The sequence below is a fragment of the Psittacula echo genome, assembly GCF_963264785.1.
Source record: "Psittacula echo genome assembly, chromosome: 7".
Classification (NCBI taxonomy): Eukaryota; Metazoa; Chordata; class Aves; order Psittaciformes; family Psittacidae; genus Psittacula; species Psittacula echo.
The window spans coordinates 53,580,995-53,606,331 of record NC_137740.1 but is presented as its reverse complement, the minus strand read 5'-3'; the positions used below and the strand labels follow the sequence as shown (position 1 = coordinate 53,606,331).

Genomic DNA, 25,337 nt, shown 5'->3' with positions numbered 1-25,337 from the left:
TGTTTACTTTTATTGCAAGATAAAAAGGCTACTCAAGAAATGTTGGATTCTGGCCACCTCCCTATTATTTCCATCCAACTGAAAAGAGAGTGGCTTGAGGAAGGCTTCTGGCCAGGAGCCATGATAGCCCAATGCTTTTCCAAATGGGAAGAAGATATAAATGGCCGAGACACAAGACTGCATGTTCCCACTCACTTGCAGACCATGTGTAACTGAATTTTCTTACTGGTATAATTAAGTAGGTCTAATTGAGACACGCTGAGCACGAGCTCAGTACTGGCTTAGCCAAGGCATGGGCCTTTAGTCCCTGCAAATGAGGGCAGTTCTTCATTTGGCTTTGTGCTGCTTTCTCCCTGTTGCGTCCAAAAATGCCTGCAAGTGCAATTGTCAGGAGGCAGGAAAACTTTAAGCACCTCTTAAGAACTGGTGAACACATTGGTGATTAAGGGAAGAAGTAGGAAAAAGAAGGGAGGTATGATGCTCTTTGAGAAGAGATCTACCATTTTGTTAACTTTGTTTGACACCTAATACAAAGGGGATCTTTGCCTAGGCTACATGGGCAAATGCTGTGAAAGAGCAATTGAAAAAGAGGAAATGTGTGCACATTTACGCTTTTATTAATTTTAAAAATCTATTTACTTATTTTATCCCCAACCCGAGCAATGTAAACAATTTAAATGCACCAAGTGTGGTGACAGTGGGGAAATAATTGTTTCAGAAAGCTTCCCAATGTGTCCTTATAAAAGTAATCTAGTTTCTTGTTTGAAATAAAGAAACAAGAAAATAATTGGAAAGTTGCCACCTTCATAGATGCAGCACAGGGTAGAAGCGAAGAAAAGAAATTTATGATGATGTCTCCAGTAAGGAGACAGTTGTCTCCTGGAAGGAGAGAAAAACCATGCAGCAGCTATTTTTGGGTGCCTTTTGGTGAACACTTCCCCTTCAGGCTCACTGTTCTTCACATAGAGATTTCTTTTTTTGTATTTATGCTGGTGCTTTGCAGAATTTTGGAAGTGGGAAGGTATGTCTGAGATGTTACCAGTGTCTTTACTAAAAACTCAAGATAAAACCATTTCAGTGAATGACTCAATTATGCATTAGGAAAAAAAAGAGCATGTCATATACATTGAAACTTTTGAGCAATTTAAACTGAGATCTATCTGCCAGGTTCATGAATGTCAGTCTGTGCTATTGAAACTGAGGGAGACAGACTGAATTGACTTTTAATGCAGCCCCTCTTTGAACCCAGAGGATCTTCCAACCAGAAAGATCTGTAAGCAATTTTTGGAGTATGAGGAGAATGAAAATAGGTCAAACTTCCAGTATGTCTTTCAGCAGCTGGTTCACTTCAAGTACTTGATATTTGAGCTATAGGGTTTTCTGGGTTTTGTATTTATTAACAGCAAAAGTTAAGTCCCTGTAAAAGTAGCTCAATCAAAATTACTATTAGGGGAAATGTTCCCTTAATCCACTTCCAATAAGTGACTGTGGACAAAGCAGGAAGCTGAAGGTTGTGAAAAGTACAGCAAGACAGGTGGAGACAGAGTGTGTACTTAATCTTCAACCCCAGCAGTAGTCAGCCTTCTGCTTTATCAAGGTTGTCCTGACCATGAATTTCAGTTATGAATCCATTTGTCTTTTCTCTCAACCACGTAACTTTTCGTAGGCAGTTAATTTTCTGGAATTTATGTGGATTCCCTTCCTTTTGGAGGAATGTCACTTAGCAGATTACATGGGATACAACAGAGAAACAAACCCATGTATTCTGAATGAAATCTAGTTCTCACATTGCAGTAGAACAGTCTATAACTTTCATAAGCAATTATAAAAATTTTCATAAACTGCAGTGTAGTTTTTTCAGATACTTAGAATTCTAACCATGGCCATAAAGCATATGCATTCTTTGGATATAAAGTTTGGATTAACAAGTGCTGGATTGCTCCTATTAAACCATGAAAAAAGATTAGATCCATTTGAGCAACTAGCCTGAAGTTATTTTTTTTATTGCTGTTTATGGATTGGAACAATGCTTGTTTTTCTGTATCTCTGCAAAAGCATCCTGACAGTGTATGCTGCTTTCAGGGTGGTGTACAATTCACTGATCCTGGCTGGAGGCAGTTGAAGTGGGGATATGGATAATGTACTGCAGATGGTTTTCTGTTTCTTTTATCTATTTTTTTCTGCCTTCTGCATTTGCTTCAGTGTTATGGTTGTTGTCGGTCTGAGAGTGGATGGCTTATGGGTGCAACTGAATTCTTAGTTATTACTTAATGTTTAAGTTGTCACAGATAAAAGTATGTTTCTACAAGACTCTGTTTCATTGTACTCCTGATCAAACTACTCTGATGTTAATTTTGATGGATGATGATATCCAAATGATTACAGTGTGGGCTGTTAATTCCCTTTTGATTTAGATGAGGAATGAATTTTTTTCTAATTCTGCCAGGCAGTCCAATACTTTGACAGTATGTTTATGTTGCAATCTTACCTCTCCTCCAGCTGCTCATGCATAAAACAATCCAAGTGTTGCCCTGAGCAGACAGATGTACCTATACTGGTGACAGTTTGGGCTAAGGTGGTTGAATAGAGAATTTGCATCTCTCCTGAGAAATGGGAGCTGCCTGGAGCAGGAGGGACCTGCTGAGTGCAGGGAAGGAAGTGGTGCTGAGGCAATTCAATCTGAAGTTGGGCACTCTCAAGTGAGTTATTCTGATGAGTTTAAGCTCAGTTGTGCTGCCAATCAATCCCTCTTTTTAGTCATGCAAAACCATTTACTGCTAATTGGAGTTTGTATTCAGTTAAAATGTGTTTCTGCTTTGACAGGCTGGGAGCAGCTTTGTGGTCTCCACCTGTGCTGGGTCAAAGCTGGAATCCTCTGTTATTTTGTGAGAGCAGCTAACACAGGCAGAGGTCTGAAAAGCAATCCAGGTGCTTGCAGCCTCGTGCATCTTTACAAGTGGAACCAAGTGCTATTCCCAGATGACCTTGACCAACCTTTTTAATTAGGTTTTAAATCGCACCTCTCCCATCCCATCGTCTGCTGGGTGGTGGCACAGGTGCTACAGATGATGGAGCTGGAGCACACTTATTTTCTGAGGGCCATGTTTTTCTTTTTGGGTAAATGCAATGCAAAGTGGTGAGCTGGCCTGTGGCATGTTCTGCACTCACAATCCGAAGTTAATACCACTGTCTGCTCAGGAAAATGCCTGGAATAGTGGATGTATCACCTATTTAAAAAAGAGTGAAGCAGCATTTGAAGCTTAGCAAAACCTTCAAATCACTGGCTAGGCCTCAGTTTCTGAAATAGATTCCCAGAACCTCTATAGTAATTCTTTCAGAAATTACTAAAAGCATTTGTGGGATTATTCTGAGCTCAGAAAACAGTAAGTGTCAGGCTTTTAACAGAGGAGATGTGAAAACCAGGGGTAGTTCTGGCCTATCTGCAATAATCATGTTAGTGTTTTGCTGCTAGAAAGCTTTCTCACCCTGAGCTGTGGGTTTTTCCCTTTGTAAATTATACATTAATAGTACTTTAAAAGTCTTCTCTGGTTGAAAAAAAGAAAAAAGTTTTAATAGAGGAGAGAACCAGTTTTGGTATTCTTAGTGGTGTTTTGTTTTTTGGTTTTTTTTAGGGGTGGGGTTGTTTGTTTTGTTTTGATTTTTGAGAAAGTGAGTTTCTCTTCACTGAGCTTCAGAAATCCAAGGGAAATAAGAGCTTCTGAGGTACAGAAGATAGTGTGAATTTTTGTATAGTCTATTTTTTGAGTATGCTGCCTTCAGTAACATCACTTGTATATTTCTTTTTGTTTGAAGTTACCCGAATGCATATTGAAAGCTATCGCAATATTTTTTTTTTAAACACTATTTAAAGTGCAAATAAAATTCAAGTCAGTGCGAAATACTTCAGGGGTGGACTGAAGGGAAAACAATACAATGACATGGTGTGTTCTCTATAATTTCTAGTAATAGCTGAAAGCATCTTTCAGAATGCCCAACAGCTGACTGCTTTGACCTCTCCTGAGCACTTGCCTGTTTTCTTAGCGAATGGATAAAAGACTGAAAATGCTAATTAACATTATGCCCTCAACTCACCTGTTACAGCTGCATCTTGTCTGCCACAGGTGCTCCGGTTTTGCCACCTCAAAGAGCAAACAAAAGAGCGCCTTCACTATCTGCTTTCCAGAGCTGACTGTCGGGGCTGCTTCTGCGCTCGCCCCTCAAGCCAGGTCGCCTGAGTGCCCAAAGAGCCGCGGGACAGGTTCCTCCCGCAGATGCGGAGGGCGGGAGGGATGGGTCTGACCCGCCTCTCGGGGCGGAGCGGGGCGGACACGGACGCAGGGCGGGCCAGGCCGGCCGCGGCGGCGGCGGCAGGGAGCAGTAGGGGCCGCCGCGGCCGCAGCATCGCGGCGCGGTGGCAGGGATGGAGCCGTGGAAGCAGTGCGGGCAGTGGCTGATCAGCTGCAAGGTGCTGCCGCCCAACCACCGGGTCACCTGGGACACAGCCCAGGTTTTCGACCTGGCGCAGGCGCTGCGCGACGGCGTCCTGCTCTGCCAGCTCCTCAATAACCTGCGCAGCCACTCCATCAACCTCAAGGAGATCAACCTGCGCCCACAGATGTCCCAGGTGCGACCGCGGGTCTCTGCGTGCTTTGTCTTGCGGCTTTTGCCGCCTCGGAGCGGGAACCGCGGGGCCGGGAAGGTCGAACGCGCCCCCGGCTGCAGTCCGGATCCTCCGCGCCCGGCGCAGCTCCTGCCGCTGCGGCGGGTCTAACCTGAGGCTCCTTTTCCCTTCCTCTTCCCTCCCTGCGCCGTGCGGTGCGGCTGGCCCGCCGGTTCGGCGCGTCCCGGGTGGTGGGAGAGTGCGCGACAGACGCTCCGGGCCGGCGGCTCCCCCCGAATCCCCCGTAAAGGTCTGTTTCCTGCAGCTGGGGCAGTTTTCTGGGGGAGCCCTCCCGTGCCTCCCCCCACCCGTCGGGAGCCACACGGGCAGGTCCCATCGGGGTGGCTGCGCTGGGAAGTTCCCTGCGGTAGTCCCGGTGTCAGCCATGTAACGTGTCTATGTATGTTAATGATCAATATACCTTATAGTAGAAAGTGATCTCTTGCTTCTAGCTGTTCTGGGTGTACCTGGGAGCTTGGGAAGAGAGGACACGGGAGCGAGGGAGAGGGGCGGTGGTGCTGGCGCCGGAGGGTGGGTGGCGTGGCCGGGGGATAGGGGCCTGCCCTGACCGCGCTGCGGGGACCTGGGCGAGAGAAGCGGAGGTAGCGCTCACCAGAGGCCTCTGCATCTTTTTGCAGTCTGCGAAGTTGACCGTTAATGAGTGATTAGTGATGAGGTATCGTGTTCTTGACAGCTGGTTGCCTGTGTTAGAGTGCCATTTTTGTTTTCTTAAGACCCTTTGATATTTAGCTTTGTAAATTAGCATTTTGATTAAGTCATAACGCAATGCTTTCCAAACTCATCCCTTTTTAAGTGCATTTTTTGTAGTGGGGACTGATGTTTTGCTACTGTGCCTTATAAAGGTGGTTATAGATATTGAGATAAGATTATATTAATAATTCAATGAGAAGAGGTTCTCTAGATACACGACTTCCTGTCACTGCTTCACATGCACCTATGCCTCTGCAGAGATAGTAGCACCCAAGCAGATGTTGTCTGAAAGGAAGCTGAACTTCTGAGTCTTTTGTGTGTTTGAATTCATTGAGAAACAGACACATTGTAACACATCAGTGTTATGATTCTGGTTTAGACCTGGAGTAATAAAAACTGCCGTTCCTGTTTAGGACATTGGCTAAAAGCAACGGTAGTGAATTACACTTTTGGGAGGAACGTTCTTTGTCCACATTTACTCACAAAGCCAGTTATTTTCTATGGTTTTAATTCCTTTTTTTAGCAGCTATGTTTTACTACCAAGAGGGCGTTTTCCAGTGCAAAAAGGGAAAAACTTACTGGGTATATTGCAGCTGGTCAGAATACAGACTTCCAGATCCTAGATGAGCTGGGTGTGAATGGTATAAAGGCTGTCCTCATGTACTTGAGAGCTCAAGTGCCTGCTTGAACTGCATATGCAGAGGGAATACTTTATCTGAGTGATGGAGACACAGAGGGTGGACTCCTCCAAATGGCATCAATACAGACAAGTTGTATTGTTGCACTGTACAAATTCTGTGAGAGTTTCAGGACTTGCTGGTCTGTACCAGAGCCCTGGTTGGTAATTTCATTCCAGTTAGATTGGTTGCTTCCAAACTGACTCTTTTTCAGCTTAGCTTGCAGAACGATAATTATTTTGCATATGAACTGTTGGAAGTGGTTTCTTGCCTTGCTTAGAAGGGATAAAAAGTATGGAAGCAAATTCTGTCATGATATTACACTACTTTCTGGATAGCTAACTCAGAGTCAACCTCAATTAGAGATGAGTGATGTTGCTTGCTTGGACCAGTATTACTTACTTTTATTTTTGATGACTTGAAAGCATAGTGGTCTTCTCCTGTTTCCTAAAAATAATATCAAAATGCACTGCTGTCTTCTTTCTTAGAACAGGATTGGGAATTTAGGTAAATATTTATTTCTCCAAGTGCATTTCAGCTATGGATTATAACTGTACATTTTGGATGATTTATAATGAATATTTTGAACTTGAGCTTTATATATGTATAATGTAGCTACTGGAATTGTTTCACAGCTGTGATAGTTGCCTCCTTGTCTCTGTGTCTGCATTTTGGCTGAGGAACCTGCACCCCATGGTGCTACAGGCGCTTCTCTCCAGTAGTGCGTTTCTGCCTTAGAGCGATTTCACCCTTGAATTAGGGGCAACTATTGGTGGATCAAAACTGGTAATAGATAACTCTATGCAGCATTACAAGTAATGTTAGGTTTACTTTCTGTGAGATCAAGATTTGGCTATCTTAGTGAGGTTCTATAGGGTTTACTGAAAAGCTTCCTGGTCTCCCTGATGGTGTTTTCTGCTGCAAAACCTTAAAATGGCTTGGAGGATTCTTAACACACGCAATTTTTGAGCAATAAACACAGAGAATGAGAAGGATGGATGAGGGCTTCATGAAGGGTCTTGTATGATTGTAGCCTTGTCTCTTACTGCTGTTGATGTTTGTCAGGCTTTTGTCTGAGAACCAAGTTTTAATGTCTTAGGGACTAGTTATAAATGCAGTAGTGTCAAAGAATAGGAGTATGAGAGATGATGCCTCAGGCAGACCTGGAAATAGATGTCAGGCCTCTGACAGGAAAGATTCAAGTCTCTTCCATTTCGTTATGTAGTTTTTTCAGAATCTATGTGGCAGATCAGACATTAGTGGTGTTCATCAGCTTTGCTCAGTAGACCTGGGTGTAGCCCCTTATAAGCTGCATCAGAAGCGTAGAGGGACCATTACTGATGCTACTGCTTCAGATGCTGCTTTTTGATGGAGCCTCGTTCAGTCAAATTAGGAGCACTGTTGCTTTGCTTTTAAGCACCCAACTGCTGCTGGCTCGTGGATAGGAGTAGAAATTGAGACTGGTGATGCTCAGCATTGCAACACAAACACATGCTTTATGAAATGGCAGCGGATATGTTCTCTTTTATGGGCTGGCTAGCATGGGGAACTGAATGCCTTTGTCCCACCACCAGCCACGCACCTTGTGTCACAGCTGTTGTCGTGGGTAGGCTGTTTCATGCATTTGAAACCTGTGGCTTCGGCCTCCCTACCTCATTGGAGTTAACAATGGCTGTGTAAGAGAAATGTCTCAGTGGTTTTAGATTGCAAAACCTTGGATTTAGAGATTTATTTGAATGCTAGCTGGTTTCGTCTGTGTTTCTTACTTTTACGAAAATATTTATATTTGGTTAGTAGAAGTTGTCTTTTGAAGAACAGAAGCTGATTCAGTCAGTTACACTTTCCAGAAAGTAAGCCTTGGACGTGAAAGCATAAACCTTGCATATATAAAGGACAAGCAGTGCTCTTGCTTTGCCAATGAGCGTTCCACTGCTGGGTTGCCAGCTGAATGGTGCCTAGCTCCTGTCTGAGAAGTCTGTGTGTCTCAGTGCGAAGTCCCATGTGAAAAATGACATGTGGGCTTTGTATGAGATTGCAAACGTGTAGTTTCAGGGACATTTATGTCTAGGCTTTTTTTCCTCAGTGACTGAACAGAACAGCAGACTCTTGGCTTTATCAAGAGGTATTGTGTCAACGCCATAAATCGCTTTGCTGTTTGAAATCCTTTGAGCTAGCAACATCACTTGTTATTTTGAAGCAACACATGTGCCATCAGAAAAGAAAATTTGGATGAAGGCTAAACTAATGTCTTTTGGCTCTTTAACTACAGAGGAGTCTGCCTGATAGAGACAGACTTGAGAGCTGGTGTTGTGAAAGCTGTCTTACGGCAGCCACCATGTGAAAAAATGTTAAACTTTGCAGCTACTGGGAATGTTGCTGGAAGAGCGAATGTGCTAAGTGAATCACAGAGATGTGACTGGCATGCTAGTGTGCTGCAGGGTTTCCCCTGAAGTGTGGCATCAGTCTCTGGTGACAGAGATGGATAATGGAGCATTGCAGCTCAGCATCTAAGTCTTCCACAGGAGCTCTTCACTGTAGCAATTCATTTTTCTCAGATGCTGCCTCTTGGCAAATGTAGGCTGGTGAAAATAATACAAATAGAAGTGATCCATAACAGAGACTACTAATCCCAATGTTTAATCATAATAATGATTTTAAGAACTTTAATAATTTATCACCAGAAATATAAAATTTAAACCAATGGATTACGATAGATTTGCAGGTGATGTCATCTGTTTAATGCTTATCTTTCATCTTTAATACTTTGCACACTAGTTTTGAAATGTTTTTTGCAAGCCATTTAGTTAACTTAGGAGAGATTGCTAAACAGGAAAAGTACATTTAATGCAATACTGGCATGGGAGTTTACTGGAAGTGATGTTGACATAGATTAAATATTAAAAATAACTATTTTCTATTATTCTAATAAAAATAAATATCCCTGACTTTGTATTAAAAGTCAAAATGTGTTCTAATTTTAGGGAGTTACTTTTTTTGGTGATGACCAAGTAGTCCAAAGGAAGTTCATTGTCTTTGTCATCCATGTTATATCTTGGTATGGTAATTGAGCTTTTGAGCAGGACTTTATTTTTTTGTTTACAGTGGTATCAGGTAGCCTCAGGATGTGGGTGTACAGAGTAACATACCTCTGATTTTGCTTTGATCCTGCCTTTGGCTTAGAGGTTCCACACCCTCACAAATGATAACCATGATCTCCTGCCCCTAAATCAGTGAGTGTGCATCCCACCTCTGCAAGTTTCCCTCAGGTGGACACACTCCCCCATGCTTTCCCCCATGCCTGCCTCCCTGCAGCCATGCTGCTTGGTTTTGGTGGTTTTTTTTTTTCCTTTCCAAATTTTAGCCAAGGAGAGCATGCCAAATGCCAGGGTATCCATCTTCGTGTGCCGCGTAGCTCTACAAATGTGGAAATGTGAATTGAGTTTTGACTCTGCACGTTATCTAAAAGAGAAAAAGTGAGATGTGAGTGGATGTGCTGACCTCTATGCATGAGAATGTGCTTTAGGCCTGGGACCAGGTGAGCTGAAGGAGATGATAAAAGGGATTTGGAGTGGTGGCACTTCCCAGGAGCCATGGGATATCAGTAATAATCTGTTTTCCTTGGGCAGAGAGGTGTTTGAGGGAACTGCTGTGCAAAATAGCTCTTAGTCTGTGTTTGCTTGTTATGTTAGGTGCTAGGTTATTGAGTTAAGGAAGTACCACAAAGATATATTTACATTAATAGTTTATCTGAAACTGCAAAACTTTTTGGGTTTGAACGAAGACTTTGGGAACTGGCTGAATTTTTATGCATGTGTAGAAAGATGTGTTCAAAATATGCTTTTTTTTTTTTTTTTTTTAATTATTTAAAACTGTGTGTAATCAATGTAATTCTTTAAAAAAATATTTTTTTAACTTTTCAGATATTTTTTCAATCTCTTTGTTTTCTTCTTGGTCCTTTGGTGTACACTAAAGGTCTTTACCACATTTAACTTGATTTACATGATTCATATAAATGAAAACTGTATTTGCCATAAGATGTACTATAAGTAAAAGATACATATATCCAGGTATATTATGTATACATATGTGTATCTTATACATGTTGGACTTGATAAAGCATTTGAACAAATATTTGTTCAAAACAAAACCTTTAAATGACCTCCATGTTTTGTGCTAAGAAAAGCAGCTGACAAAAAAGCAGTGACCCAGTTTTTCCAGGTAATTTTTCTTACCTTAAAACAATTAAGAAAATAGTACTTGAAAACTGATGTAGTGTCTTTTTTTAAATTTATTTTTTGTTATTGATTCACACTGGTTCCTTTAGGTTGGGCTTGGGGGAAGGATAAGTGCAGTTGTGTTGTAAAGCTTATTTTACATGCTATATTTATCATATAGGTATTAAATACAGCATATGCATCTTACTGAGAATTGTCTCAAATGTCCCCTCCTGCACAGGATTTTAGTGCACTGGAAGCCTTCTTATGCATTTACAGGAAAAATATTAGTATTGGTCTCTCACAGAGGCTATAGTGTGTGCCAGCAGTGGATAATTTAAGTGAATGTCTATGTATGGCATGCTGCTGTGTCACGTGGCAAAATATTTTCTGAGCTTAGTCTGACAAAGGTGGGAGACCTGTGATAGTGACAAGTTGAAGGACTGCTTATAAAAAGAAGCTAATAAATCAAAAGGGCTCAAGCGGAGACAGAAAAATAAAGAAGAATAATATACAAGAAGTGGGACAAAACAATCAAAAGAAACAAATATGAACTTGAGAGAGAAGGTTCAGAGGATGTTGGGAAGCTGGACTGAAGGGGGTGTCAGCAAGCAAGTCACTTAAGGATTTTGAGAGAGGACAGGAAAAATCATGTAAGATTTATCCTAAGTACAGAAACCCAGTGTTGGATATGCTGTTATTCCTTAATGATAGTGGTGTTACCGTTTAAGGGTGGCATGCTTGTCTGTGTTATAACACACTGTCTTAGGACTGTGAGGTCCAGGAGGTTATTTACCGGGCTGCAGCACATCCAGATGGGTTAGTACGATATGTTGCTACAATTTGTGAGATAGAGGATCTTGGATTTCCTGCCTATATCCTTTTCCTCCTCTCCTTTGAAGGTCAAAAGAATTGATAAAGTGTAGGTGTGAAGACTAAATCATAAGTGTAAAGAAGGAAATACAGGGGGTGAGGAAGGAAAGGGATGCAAGGTGAGAAGCAAGGCAGCTGCTGGTGGGCAAGGGGCAATGAGGAGGAGCCCACAGGGAGCATGCATCCGTTGTGGCCATGCCAGTGGAGACCTGGTGTAGCTGAGCCTGGGCTTCACTGGTATGGATGCTGGGGAGGAGGGCTAACTGGGAGCAGCGGTTAGCATGGGCACGGAGGACTTTTGGAACACAGTTTGAAACTGGTAAAACAGAGATGGGGGAAAGACTGTTTTCTGCTGATGTGATATTGGCTCCCTGACAAGCAGCTGACCCATATGCGAATAGGATGAGGGCCTGCAGAGGTATCAAGTGTGCTCCCTTCTATACACCAGCTGCAGGAAGAGAGGAGCTCACCTCCAGACCCAAATGTGTTGCTGCCGATTGCAGGCAGGGAAGTTATGACTTGTGCCCTGTGTTGCATGGGTATCTCTGAGTACGAAGGAAGATGTATTGTTTTGTTAGGTCCCTGACAGTTTTATTTATTGTAAGTTTGGCTTGATATAGCTGTGTCAAGTTTTTATTTTGTTCCTCCTGTACTAAAATTGCATCTGTAGTTCTTTAAAAAACAAATGAAAAACCCCATCAAACCCCTTTGATTTTATTCTTTCTGTTGCTTCAAAACAGTGTTGCAGTACTTCCGTATTATTCTTGTAGCAATATCTTGTACTACCTGAAACAGTGTTATTTCAGTATTTCAAAAAATTGTTTAATAGTTGATGTGTCCTTTGTCAAATGGGCTATTAATGTTTCTCCTGCACTTTCCAGTTTACTCAGTAGCATGTGGAGCTACCTTTTTCTTTCCTCTTATCTTGCTTTGACAAGCCAAGTTTAAGACTTCTGGCATTGTGAAATACCAGCTGTTTGCTAAGAGCTGCCATATGTAAAATATAATCTGAAATGCCATCTTTATAGTAAGGTTTTGAACTTTTATATTTAGGAGAAAGATGTCCTCTCAGAGCTCAGTGAATGCTTCTGGCTCCAGTTGAACACATTGTCAAATGTGACATATCTTTTAGAAAGATGTCAGTCAATGACCCTTTCTTTCATCCTGTATTAAATGACAACAGTGAATGTCTTGGTAAGGTGAAACTGGAGGAGTATTAACAGGATATTTGATTCTTTGTATATTCAGAACATGAAGCCTTAGTCACAATTTGTGTAATATAGTGGTATTGTAGCAATTTGTATAAAAGCCGCTCATTTAAAATACCCTTGCAGACCTACAGATATGAAATAATGTAACTGGGAAAACTAAGATCATCTGTCTTGTATTAAAATTCAAAATATCTTGGGTCTGTAAATTGCCTTTACTTTCAATGAGAATTTTATTTTGTATTTGATTAGTAAGGATTCTGTTAATGTATTATTACCTGTTTTTTACTAGTTTTAGCCCTCTAAAAATCACTTGAAAGTTATTTTAATTGATCGAGAATGTGGTGTGATTGTCTTACAGAAACAAAATATACATTTGACATTGCTGCTATGATCATATGTCTTCTGAAAAAAGAAAAAAACAAACAAAACCCAAAAAAACCCCAAAAACCAAAATACTTTTAAAGCATATTTTTAACTTAAAGCTTAGGAGGACAAGATTATTTCCAAAATCCTTAGATACGCCCTTTAATCCTCTATACAATCAAATTTACCCATTTATTTCTGAGTTACACAAGGGTATGTGCTGTATAATCCGTATTTAAGTTACTTTGTACCATTGCTCGTTCCTATATTCACATTGTTTCTACATGGAAAGAAACCTTATAATCAACTAAAACAGAAGGATTAGAGCTTGACCCTTGAAAATTTTGATGGTCGAAGCAGCCTCACTTCACTGTTGTGTAGGTTAAATTAATGCATTATATTGTCCTCCTGCACTCTAAATTCATCGTATAATAATGACAGCATTATCATAGCCTGTGTAATTCCTTGTGTTCTGCTTGCATGTTAGCAGTCAAGATTTAAGTTATGCTCCAGTGATTGACTTCAAATTCCTACTAACTGCAACCTCATATAGCAGTGATGCCTTATGTCAGCTGATGAAAGGCCATGAGGGCTGTGTTATTTTCCCCTCTGAATTCCTCAGGCTCATTGAGTAAATATGTCTCATTTCAGTGCAGATATGGTTAAAGGTAGATGGAAAACCACACCTTCACTGCATTAGTGTACCCTTCAGGTTTTAGGTGTCTCTGGAAGGAGGGATGGTGTGATATAGTCCTACTTACCCTAGCCTAGGGTAAACACTCATTAATCCTACTGATCTCTGCAGGATTTTGATCAAGCTTTTAATTTCTTTTTTTACCTGGAGAATAGCTAGAAAGTCGGAAACACCAGAGAGAATGTTCAATCTATTGCTATTGCCTGTAGCTTCTTTTACTCTCAAAATAGAAAGACCGAAACTCCCCAGAATGCCCTTGTAGGCTGCTGTCTTTGGGCTTATGGTCAGTTCATGTCTGGTTGGTTGGAAAGAAATTTCTGCCAAGCTTTAAAAACCTGACTTGTATTTAGGCAGATATTTTGAAAGCTTTTTCATGTTACTTTGCAGCTCAAGCTTCACATTTCAGAACAGTTTTGCTAAATTTCACCAAGTTGTGTGAGGAAACATTTAAGTTTCACTTTCTCTTAGTGGTTTGCCCTCCATGTGAGTGCACAAAGTGACACAGGATTTCATGTTGTATCGGATACTTCTTTAAATTTGCAATTGCTTATTTTTAAATATTGTTGAAAATTCCTGCTGAGTTTTGGTTTACCAGCCTTTTTTTTTTTTTTTTTGTCTTACTTTATTTTGTGGATCTTGCTTAGGTTTTGGGATGTTTGGTATGAAGTAATAATTTTTGAGCCTTATCTGGAGGGCTCATTTGGGATGTTAGTGTGTCCTCTTACAGTTGTTAGTTCTAGAGAATTCCCAGAGCACTTAAGAATAGCAGAGAATGTATTAAAACCTTAAGTGGTCTTTTAATAGGTGTGTAAATGTCTTGAGATTTTGTGGGAGTCCTAAATGGGGTCCACCTGAGCCATTTTGTTTTGAGTTCTGCCTGTCCTTGTTATGCCCTGATAGTTTTTATCCATCACAAAGAGAGCAGTGTGAACTTATCTACTGCTGTGCCTAGATATGAATCACTGCAAGTAGTCATGGTAAAGTTATTCAGGGTCTGTGTTCATTCAGTTTGCAGTTGTGGCTGGCAGCACGGAATATGGTGATGCATCTTCTCTATGGATAGGGCTGAGGCCACTGATTTCACTGTATTGTATACTGAACAGATGGCAATCTTGGTGAAAGCTGAGGTTTAACTCCACATTTGTTGTTCTCAGTGATGCCTTTAAGTGATATTGTTGGTTAAATGAACTGTGCCTTAGAAAATGCTTGTAGCTACTGTTTCTGTGCTGTTGCAGATTTTACAAAGTGTTACGGAAATTATTCCAATAGTCCTATTGGAATGCCTCTATAGTTGCATTGGAGTCCTATAGATTTCCCTTCCTATGGAAGACCCTGGTAAATTGATTAGCCAAGATGAAAGCCTTTGCTGACTGAGACCCATGTGATTTGCATGCTAATGCAGACATGGTAATGAGAGAGGGTGCAACTGTAGGAATGGATGAGCCATGGAACAGGGGGGCTGCTGTTCATGAGAAGCTCCTGAGTAGCAGACTGGAGCATATTTCAAACTGTGTGTCTTCCCAGCTATAATTGCTCAGATTCATGGACCCCTGGGGAATCTGCTTAATTTAAAATATCTGCATTCTATTTTCTGAGAATTTAGGTTTTTGTATCTTGTAAACCCCATAGCTCATCACATTATTTCAAGAGCACAAAGCTCTAGTAGTAATAAATGTAATGGGGTTATTTCTGTAGTGCTAAAAATACCTATTATGAAATAATAATATTAAAAAGCCCTCTTGGAGTTGAGTGTGGGATCCCCAGTTATGATGACAAGTATTCCTGGAGGTGTGTGTTTGATTCTTTTGAGTTTTTTTCTTTCTATCAAGAAATTGTAAGTTTTTTGCCATAATCAATGCGAAAAACGTAAGAAAAGAGCTGCTAATCAAAAACTGAGAGAAGGAGGGGAGTGTGTTTTGTAATGTTGTCTTTAGCCTCTTAGCACACCTTGCTAGGAACAGACCTGAGGAGTAGATCCTTCTGCCATCAATAATATAACAGTGGCTGTGAATTCATGTGGACTCTGATTAGCAGTGAAGAAAGGCTGAGATGTTCTCTTTAGAGTAGAACTGACATTTTGGTGGGACTTCTCTGTGTAGGTCTCCTGATGGTTGTTGTCATAAGGATGCTGGGGAGGGGACTATTCATCAGGGACTGTAGTGACAGGATAAGGGGTAACGGGTTCAAACTTAAACAGGGGAAGTTTAGATTGGATATAAGGAAGAAATTCTTTACTGAGAGGGTGGTGAGGCACTGGAATGGGTTGCCCAGGGAGGTTGTGAATGCTCCATCCTTGGCGGTGTTTAAGGCCAGGTTGGATGAGGCCTTGGGTGGCATGGTTTAGTGTGGGGTGTCCCTGCCCATGGCAAGGGGGTTGGAACTAGATGATCTTAAGGTCCTTTCCAACCCTAACTATTCTATGATTCTATATTAATTAAGGAATTGGTCTCTGTGGCTCAGAATTAGTGGCCATTTCCATGTTATCGAAGGGCAGGCATGGGGAATGGCTTTCCAAGTCTCAAGAATGCATTTCAAAATTTGTGGCTCGACATGCAGAACCACAGATATATTTTGCTAAACCATTTATGTTTGGAAATAAGACTCCTAGGTGATATATCTTTTTCATTCCAATAAGGAGCAGTGATTCCATCTAATGATGGTAAAATTTGTGGTGGAGATGTTATACAGAAAAGTTAGTCTTCAAAAGGTTTTGCAGGAATGCCATTCTTGGGAGATGTTCTCTAAACTATTTGGAAAAGAAATGCGGTAGTATTTAGCTTTTCCTGTTTTGTGCTGAATATCATTAATGTTTGACCTCAAAATCCTGTGTTTCAGTAAAGTCACATTAAAGTTTAATGAACTTAAAATGCCTTTCGTTGTGATATGAATGAGCAGCAGATCTTGAAATTTCAGGGTTTCTGTAGGTTATCTCATTTTCCTGTCAGCTCTCTGAGTGACAGCATCTTTTCTGTTTTCTGTTTCTCACATTTTTCTACCTTGACTCAGGTGGTGTTATCTTATTGATTGGAAACCCAGATTGCTCTGTGATTAGCAAGAGGTATTGCTCTGACAGCTCTGGGCTCCCTTCCTCCCCACTTCTTTCTTTCTTGTTTCTGTTTCTCCTTGATTTTGACTCATCTCTGTCCTGCAGTTTGTTCTGTGCTTGTGCTCTCTCTTCTCAATCTAGACTTCATCACTTTCACCTTCTCCATTTGCCTTCTGCCTCCCTCTGGTATCTTCTTCTCTCTCCAGTGCATCTGTTTCCTCTTTTGCTTCTTTCCTGATGCTCTTTCTTCCTTTCAGCTGTTTTCCCTGCCCTGTTGTCCTCACTGTTCCTGTTGGCCTCATCCCTCTGCAGTTTCTCTGAAATCTGTTTCCTACATGGATGAGAGCGCGTCTCCTCCGGAAGCTACTTCCAACATAGGTGAGAGCACTGGACAGGAAGACTAAAGTGTAAGTTAGGCTTTTAGGACCAGCAAACACTGGAGTTTCAAGGGACTAGGCAGTGCTTGAACAGCAAATACATGTTGGGATGGTTTTTGCTGCTTTTCAGTGACTACTTTTTGTAACTGGTGATTGCTTTTTTTTTTTACCTATTATTGAAAGGTTTTCTACCTCCTTTCCATGTCAGTCAGAGGTTTCCAAGACATGGGAGCATGTCCCCAAAATTGTTCTGCTGCTTGCTACGGGTGATGGGGCAGACCAGTCCAATGGGGACTAGTGAGGATGAAAGCTAGTGCTGGGAATCTGCAGGGTGAATCAGTTGCTGACGCTGGAAAGCTGTCGTTTTCAAATGCATCATCACTTGATTCCTGCCCTTCCCACTGACCTGAAGGTTTGTGCCACTGTGGCTGTGCTTGAACAATATTATTCTGGGGTTGTATCCTGAGGGATCAGGTGTGGATGAGATCAGTAGTTATTTTTAACCTCTTTTCAGATTGATTATCTATGTTGCTTACAAGGCAGAAATAGCCAGTCCTGCCAGGCAGCATGCTCATCATGCAGCTTCTTAGTGTTGGGCATCAATCTCCATGGTTTCTTTCTCTCTTTTCCCAGAGAGCTCCACTCACTCTTCAGGGACCAATAGACATGATAATTTTATTACTGCTTAGCAGGCTAAAGGTGAGATGTTTATTTACAGTCAAGGTGAAACAACCACTACAACTAAGTATCTGCATTGTGAGATAAAAGCATTTGCAACTTGGTGTCCCTGAGGGATTACCTTGATAGCTAATGGCAGCTATAAATCAGGTTAGATGGAAATTTAAGAATAACTTTATCAGAGATTACTTATAAATTCTCTTTTTTATTTCATTTAGATTACAATCTGTTTCTTCAGGTTTCTGCAGTTTTACATTCTTGCTTTTTGTGAATGGACGCAGTCTTTATAAACTTGGTATAACTCATAGGTGTTGCAGGCAGAGAAGGAGGCGATGCCCACCTGATTATTGCACTCAATAAGTGCCGTAATTGAGAAAGCTTAGTAGGGTCAAAGCATAAATGGACAGTAACTATCTTGTAATAAGCACCTCTTGTCTTGATTTTTTCACATAGTTTCTTCCCTTGTCAGAGTGAAGCAGTTCAATATTACCATTTGAGAGTTGTCTTTATAAAAGTTCTCATGGAACTAAATTAAAATTTTGTCATGCAGTTCTTGGTTTAATGGAGAACATGTGTTTGAAAAATAATTACTGTGATAGTCATACTACTATGCCATCTGATTTTATGGCTTTATTTCATTTGAAGTACTAGAACAGCTCTAAACTATTTGTTTCATGAAGAGATACTGATGAGAACTTAATCAGGGTCAGTGATTTTTTTTTTTAATTATTTTTATTTTTTATTTTTAATTTTAGTATTAGATCCTTCTTAACTTAAGAATTGTTTTCCTCACATGCCCATTCAGGACTGACATATACTGCTGGGAAAGAGGTGGCTTTTGCTTAGTTTTCCAGTTGCATCAGTGCTTTCCATCATGGAAGTTTTCCACTGTCAAGTCTGTCCCACCATGTTATGCTTCCATCAGCTTTATTCACTTGTATTTGTAGTTGTGAGAGTGATTTTTAACTAGGAAAATTCCCTTAAAAATTTGTTGCTCTCTTTAATTTAGTCATATTCTTTTCCAGCCACTATCATGTTTCTATGTTCATGAGAATGTGCACAGTTATCTGTGTGCTTAGTCTTGTAAGTCTCTGTGCAGGGCAGGAGTGACTGTACTGTTTTCCTTCTGTCATCGGGATGCTGCTCCTTCTGTATCACCTACACCTTTGGTTTGTTTCACTGACTTTGAGATGCTTGCTTCTGTGGAGTTTACTTATTTTCAGCAGGATTCCCTTTTCCTGTAAACATACATGGTAGGTGTGGGCTACAACATCGTGATAGTACTTGTACCCTAGTCTATGCCTGAGGGGTTTTGTTTAATTTTTTTTTCTTTAAATGTTATAGGTTAGAAGTTTATTCATGTCCCAAGGGGAAAGTGAACTAAAGATCATAGAATCATAGAATGGTTTGGGTTAGATGGGTCCTTGAAGATCATCTGGTTCCAAACCCCCCCCTGCAGGGGCACCTTTCGCTAGACTAGGTTGCTCAAAGCTCATTCAACCTGGCCTTGAGCACTTCTAGGATGAGGCATTCACAACTTCTCTGGGCAAACTGTTCCAGTGCCTCATCACCCTCATAGTGAAGAATTTATTCCAATACATTTCAGCCCTCAAATACATGTGCAGTTTTGGCTTCAGTTTTTGCAGTGCTCTGCTTTGGGATCTTGAGAAGCTACAGATTCACTGGAAGGGCACACAATGACAAAATACTTCATGGGTTTTTCTGTCAACATTGGAAAAATTATTTCAATTGTGTCTACTCCCTTAGTATTACTGATAGTGCACTGGTGGCTGCCTTAGGGTAACTAAAACCTTCTTTGGGAGGTAGAACTCTTCCGAGAATGAAAAGGAACACATAAATGAATGCCACATGTTTCCTTTTCCTCCCGCTTGCCCCCCAGCTGGCTTTGAAATGGGTATGATTTTTTTTTAATCATCAAACTTCAAGTTTTCAAAACAGTAATGGTCAACAAAATGGAGAAGTGATCTCCATGTAGTTGTTAGGAAGTCCTTGGATTTCTTATGCATGTTCTTCCATGTCCTTTATTGCATTCAAGAAATTGTCACGTTTAGCAGACAGGCTGGGCAGTAACTTGGCTTGCTTTGACAGAACAACTAACTTTTCATTAGTTCTCTACAGCTGTCCAGGAAAAAATAATCAGAAAACCCCTCCAGTGGGAAGGCATACTGGTGTTAAAAAGGGAATTTCATTTGAACTGGAGGATCTGAGACTGATTTTCTGCTCTACCTCTCTGATGACATTACAGGTCTGACCTCAAATCTGTTATTTTCAGTCTACTTTTCAGTAGTAATCGTGCTAATTGATCTCTCCCCAAAAACGTGCTTTGAACTTATCTTGAAGGTTTTGAAAGTTTAAATTCTGTTGAGGATGAAAGTATTTCCTGTTGCTTAGATCTAGTGATGTAGAAAAATGAAATAAAATAATCTGTTGTTACATTTATCATTTATTGCTTATGTAGACTGAATAGATACTGTCCTGGGTTCAGCAGTAGCAGTCGGTTTTTCTCCTTCTTAGTAGCTATTGCAGCACTGTGTTTTTGACTTTCGGCCTCCCAGGTGAACCCAGGACAGATACTACACCTGATATCCAATTGATGACTTTGCTTCTTCTTTACTTCAGAAATTCCACATAGAGAAATTGACTCTTAACTCTGGTTTTGCTGTTCTAAGTGCCTAGGGTGGACATAGTAAAAAATAACATAGATGGTGGACAGTTTGTTATTTCCTCTGCCATGTTTACAGAGTAATTTTCTCTGTGAATTACAGAGAACAGACTTTTGCAAACTTTAGTTTGCATTGCTTATTGTTGGCAGTGTATACATTTAACAGTATGTTAAAGCATGTGTGGATAACTTCTGTCTCCATGAGTTAGGCTGCTGCCCTGAGGAGACTTTTGAAGCAGGTGGGAAGGCTTGTACAGAAACCGTGGGGGGTTTGCCAAGAACACATACAGGCTTGCCTCCCAATGGGGTGTCCTGTGGCTGGTAGCAGATCTCAGCATAGGTTTTGGTAGAGCTGTGAGTCATGTTCAGAGGATCAATCAGTTTGGTCAGTTGTATGTGGCACAGCCTTTATCAGCTGGGGAATAATGAGTCATAAACTCGTGAGTTTCCATCCTTGGTATAGAAAATACCTATGTAGCTACTGTCGTGGTTTCATTTAGAAATAAATGAGCTCTGCAAAAATTAAGTCATTTGTCTGTATATTTCAGATCCCTGCTGTATATTTTAGATCCCCACTGTATGCTGACTGCTGGTATTTTTCACATATTGAGAAGTAGCATCATATTGCCACAAATGGAAAAATGCTTGTTGCTGAGAAAAGTAAACAGGATCTTAACACAAATATTTCTTGCATAATACAGCCACGAAACTGCTTGCAAGGGTCTGTTCTGATTGTTTTTCCTATTTAATCTCCTGCCCTTGTTTAACATAATCTCATGTTTGTCCATTTAAAAAACTGCTGCTGCAGAAAAATTTTTCCTATCTAGTTGTTCACACTATATTATCTTCTTTCAGCAAATGAAACAAGTTTGTCTTTTGCTACAGGAACTCCATGCTGCTATTCTCCTTACCTGACTTAAAGGCAAGAATCAGTCTTGCAGTATTATCATGTCTACTTGTCTGAAAATCACTCTTATTGCACCCCCTGTGCTGAGAACCATCTTCACAGAGAGGCAGAGAAAGATCTGTTGCTACAAATTCCCAGTTACTAAGTGCATATATATTGATTTTGTTATTCTTTCTAATCTCTACCTGCTTTGTTGTCTCACCAAGCCTTTGTGTATTTTAGAAGATAGGAACTGATCCAGGATCATACTATATTTTATTTATATATCATTGTATTTAGCTGAATAATCTGTAGAATGAAATAATACCAAATACATTCAGACATAAAACTATGCTTCCTAGACATTCTTGCAGCTTAGCTCCAATGTTTGCATTCAATATATTATTTAAAAAACCACTCAAGGAATCATTTGTGTGGCAGTGATGTTCTGTTAGGCAATTCGGTAAACTGATGCGTGTTCAGAAGTCTGAAAGTCTGCTTTAGCAGCTGTTTGTATTGCTTTTGTATGTGTTCTCTTGTATAATAGGTTTAAAAAATATTTGCCTACAGCTTGCAGCCAGATGCTTTCATGTCACTACATTATGTTGTTATGTTTTCCTTTATGTATGCATCAGTGCCAAAACCAGTAACAGGTTACTGCTCATGCAGAATATTTTTTTATCCATGACAAGAATGACAGTTATTTTCTTTTTTAATGTAGGCTTGTGCAAATAGCCAGTATCTTGCTGTGTTGTTAGTGTGCCTGTTTTAACCTAGTTTTGCTAATTCTATAACATTTCAGGTAAGGATGTATTTATGAAACCAAGGTAAATTGTGTCCTGCTAGCATACAATGTTGCTAAAATAGTAAATATTTAATTAATTAGTCCCATGTGTATAAGCATCTTATGATTTGTAGTAGAATTAGTTTTATGAATAGAATAGACAGGATGCAGCCCTCTTCACTAAATTCAGAAGACCAGCAGAGCACTGTGTGAGGACTTCCTATGTTAGTGGTTCTCAGGTACCCTCTGTGGTAGAACATTTCTGGCACTGATGTGTATATCATTTGTAAATTTGAGAGATGAAAATACGAGCATGAAACTAATGATAACGATTTATGCAGTCTTCTTTCAAGGATGATTGATTTTATAATCTGTATTGCCAGAACTGTCAATATAAAATAAAAACAAAGCTTTTTTTGCAGCGTGTTGGTCACCTTTTGCACTGCTGAAGGGCTTTAATTGTTATGGGATCTGAGACAGTGCACTGGAGTCTGTGTGGAGACATTGAGCTTACGTCTCATCTTGGGCTCCATGCTGCTCTCTTCTTGAAAAGGCAGCTTTCGTGTGTGGTCTCATACAATCTCCCATGGCCTTTACTTGCCGAAGACAGGACAAGATCTTTTAACAGTTAGGTTGGGTTCTTTACTGAACCTGCTTTCATGTCATCATAATGAGCTGTTTGAAACAGCCATCTATGTTACGGTAACTTAAGAATAATTTTCTTAATTGAATTGGAGAAAAATGCAATATTAGTATTTTAAGACTCAGCACATAGTATGGTTCAGTAATGCAGACTTCACACTGGTGCCCATGTACTCCATTTAAAACCCTGATTGTACTGTCGCAAATTGCTCAGCAGACTGAAAGTCCAGATAAATCTAAATTATACTCTGCTGCAGAGCTTTCATAATATTTGGTTTATTCACCATTTGATTGTTTTAGGCTATGTAATAAAATAATGATTTGAACTCTAGGATTTTAAATGTTTTTCTTCTTTTCATAAATACCCTTTTTTCTCGTGATACCACGCTCATTGTTATGTTTCACTTTGTGAGGTGCCAAATTGTCATCCTCTGAAATACAGTTTCGGACCATTCACTGGCATATTTCAAATGTTACTGTAAGGCAAAGCAACAATATGATTCATCAAATAATATTTGTGACATCAGATGGTCTGCATATAGAGGGTACAGTTGAATTTCCATGAGCATTCACTCATTTGCCTCTGCCGAGATGATCACAGCTGTTAATCTATACTAGTGCAAGTAAGGGTTTATGTGATTTTGAAGTATCTCCCAAATAAATTTGTGTTGTCTTCAGTGATGTGTTTCATTTCAGCAAACAGCTAGGGTGAGTGAATGCAGCCTTTAAGACAGCAAGGACCTATGATGATGTACAGCTGAAATGGTATATGTCAGGTTTACGTTTTATTATTTGTCAGCCTTCTTAAGGAAACCTACTGCAGCTTCATAAGAAGTCATCTGACTTTAAGGTGATTGTGTAAATTAATGTTGCTAATGGTAGAATTTGTTCTAAAACTTATCAATTCCCGCATTATATGAATATTTCACTTCAAATTCCTTAGATAGAAAGGTCACTGAAGAAATGGGGTGGTTTGCCTAACACTGGATGGGTTTAAGAGTGACTCTGTGGAAAACAGTTGTGGGTACAAAGACTTTAGCCTCTACCTTTTTAGAGTTATATTTTAACTGATTTTTCCCTCAGATTTTTTTTTTTTTGGAAGTTGAGAACTGTTAGCATGTTTGCCTTATTTATCACAGGAATTGCAGTTGTGGATCAAACTACTGTTTTATTTACTTCCATATCTCATCATCATCCAGACCAGATTCTTCAGAACAGTAATCTGTTCCGGTAGACATCTGTGGAGAATGTAGCACCCAAGGGTTTTTGCAAAGTGCATTTTCAGAGGCTTGTTTTGTGCCCAAAACTTTCATTATGCTATTATGTGTTATGGCTCATTATGCTATTGCAGTCTACTGCATAAGCCACAGTACTTCTGTATTATGTAGTTGTGGTCTCCTGTTTTAAAAAGGATGGAATAAAATGAGAAAGGTGCAGAGAAGGGCACAAGAAGTTTTCAAAGGTATGAAACAATAAGGAACAGCTCAATAAAAAAGGTTTTCAGCTTTGGAAAGAGGCACCATAGAGGGAGATTGTAAAAACCCTGGAAAAGAGAATTATTTGCTGTCCTTTCCACTGTGAGAACAGAGGGGTATTCAATGTAAATAGCAGGTAGCATATTCAAAGCAAGCAAGAGGGGATACTTCTTCACTAAACTGACTTAGAAAATGTGTTATGCTAGATTGATTGATTGATTATTTATTTATTTAAGCAAAACTTCAAATTGTGTATAGTCTATGTCATGGCTTTTAAGTATTTTTGAAAAGCTGTGCCATTAACACTGCAAGTGTTTTTAACTCTTGTTTGAGGTAACATAGTACTACAAATGATTGGGCTAAATAAAAATCAGTCTTAGAACTCATCCAAATACATTTTTCCTCTGAAAGACTTGTAGTGTATAAAATAAAGCATCAGAGTTCTAGCACATTTTTGTTATTATGGAACAAATGTTATTAAATATTTTTCCTTGCTGTAGGTTGAAATAGATATATTTTTTACTTGAAATATCTAGGTTTCTATAAGAAGTATGGATCCTGCAGGTCCTGGGATGATACCATCTGTTTGAGAACATGTTCTTGGAGGCAGGTGTATGCTGATTGAAAACATGGTCTGTGCAGAGTTGTGTATTTAAATCTCATTGACAAAACCAATTGTAGTGTAGTACCCATCTGCTTTCAGTACTGCTTTACCTAGTCTCTGTTATCTGGAAGCATGAAACATTTGTGGAGTTATATTGCCTTAGGCTTCCCATTCTCCTAGTGTGGTCAACAAAGTCTCCTAAGTGACCCTGGTAGCAAGGTCTCTTGAACTTGTATAAAGTTTTTGGGCTGAGGCCAAATGGTAAGAGGGAAGAAAAGCTCTGTGGTTCCCCTCACAGAGCCAGGTATTTTGGAAAACTGGTTTATGGATGTTTGGGATGGCTTATCTCATCGCAGCTAATTTTATCACCTACTTAGAAGTTCTTTCATAAACCTCTGAAGTATGAGGCTTGCTAGGGCACTGGAGGATTTTGCACCAAGTATGGTCTTTTGTCTTTATTTTGGCTGGTGTTGAGCCTGTTTGTTGTTCTCCATTTTCTTTAATCTGAGGCAGTGGGAGAGCAAGCCCCTCCTACAGAGGGGGGAGAAAAAATGTAGACTTGTTAAATAGTTAAAAGGGTGGAGCTGTTTCTCCTGCCACAGTCTGATTACTTGGCTGTTAGAAGAGCTCAGCATTTGGTCTGTGCCTTGACTTCACTGAAGACAAATGCAGATGGAACATCAGGTGCTTGCTCTGTGAATGAAGGTGAGTTTTCTGCCACACACTGGCCTGGGTCATTTTATTTCATTTTACTACGGA

General features: G+C 40.1%; 1 protein-coding gene across 2 annotated transcripts in view; it reads left to right on the top strand.

Annotated features, from left to right (window-relative positions):
• Positions 1–4,389: 4,389 nt before the first annotated feature.
• Positions 4,390–25,337, top strand: part of VAV3 (vav guanine nucleotide exchange factor 3) — a 165,295-nt gene continuing 144,347 nt past the window's right edge. For both annotated transcript variants that reach the window (XM_080622914.1, XM_080622913.1), the window contains exon 1: positions 4,390–4,624. In XM_080622914.1, the coding sequence (XP_080479040.1) occupies positions 4,421–4,624 (204 nt within the window). In that variant the 5' untranslated portion in view covers positions 4,390–4,420. The remainder of the gene's footprint in view (positions 4,625–25,337) is intronic.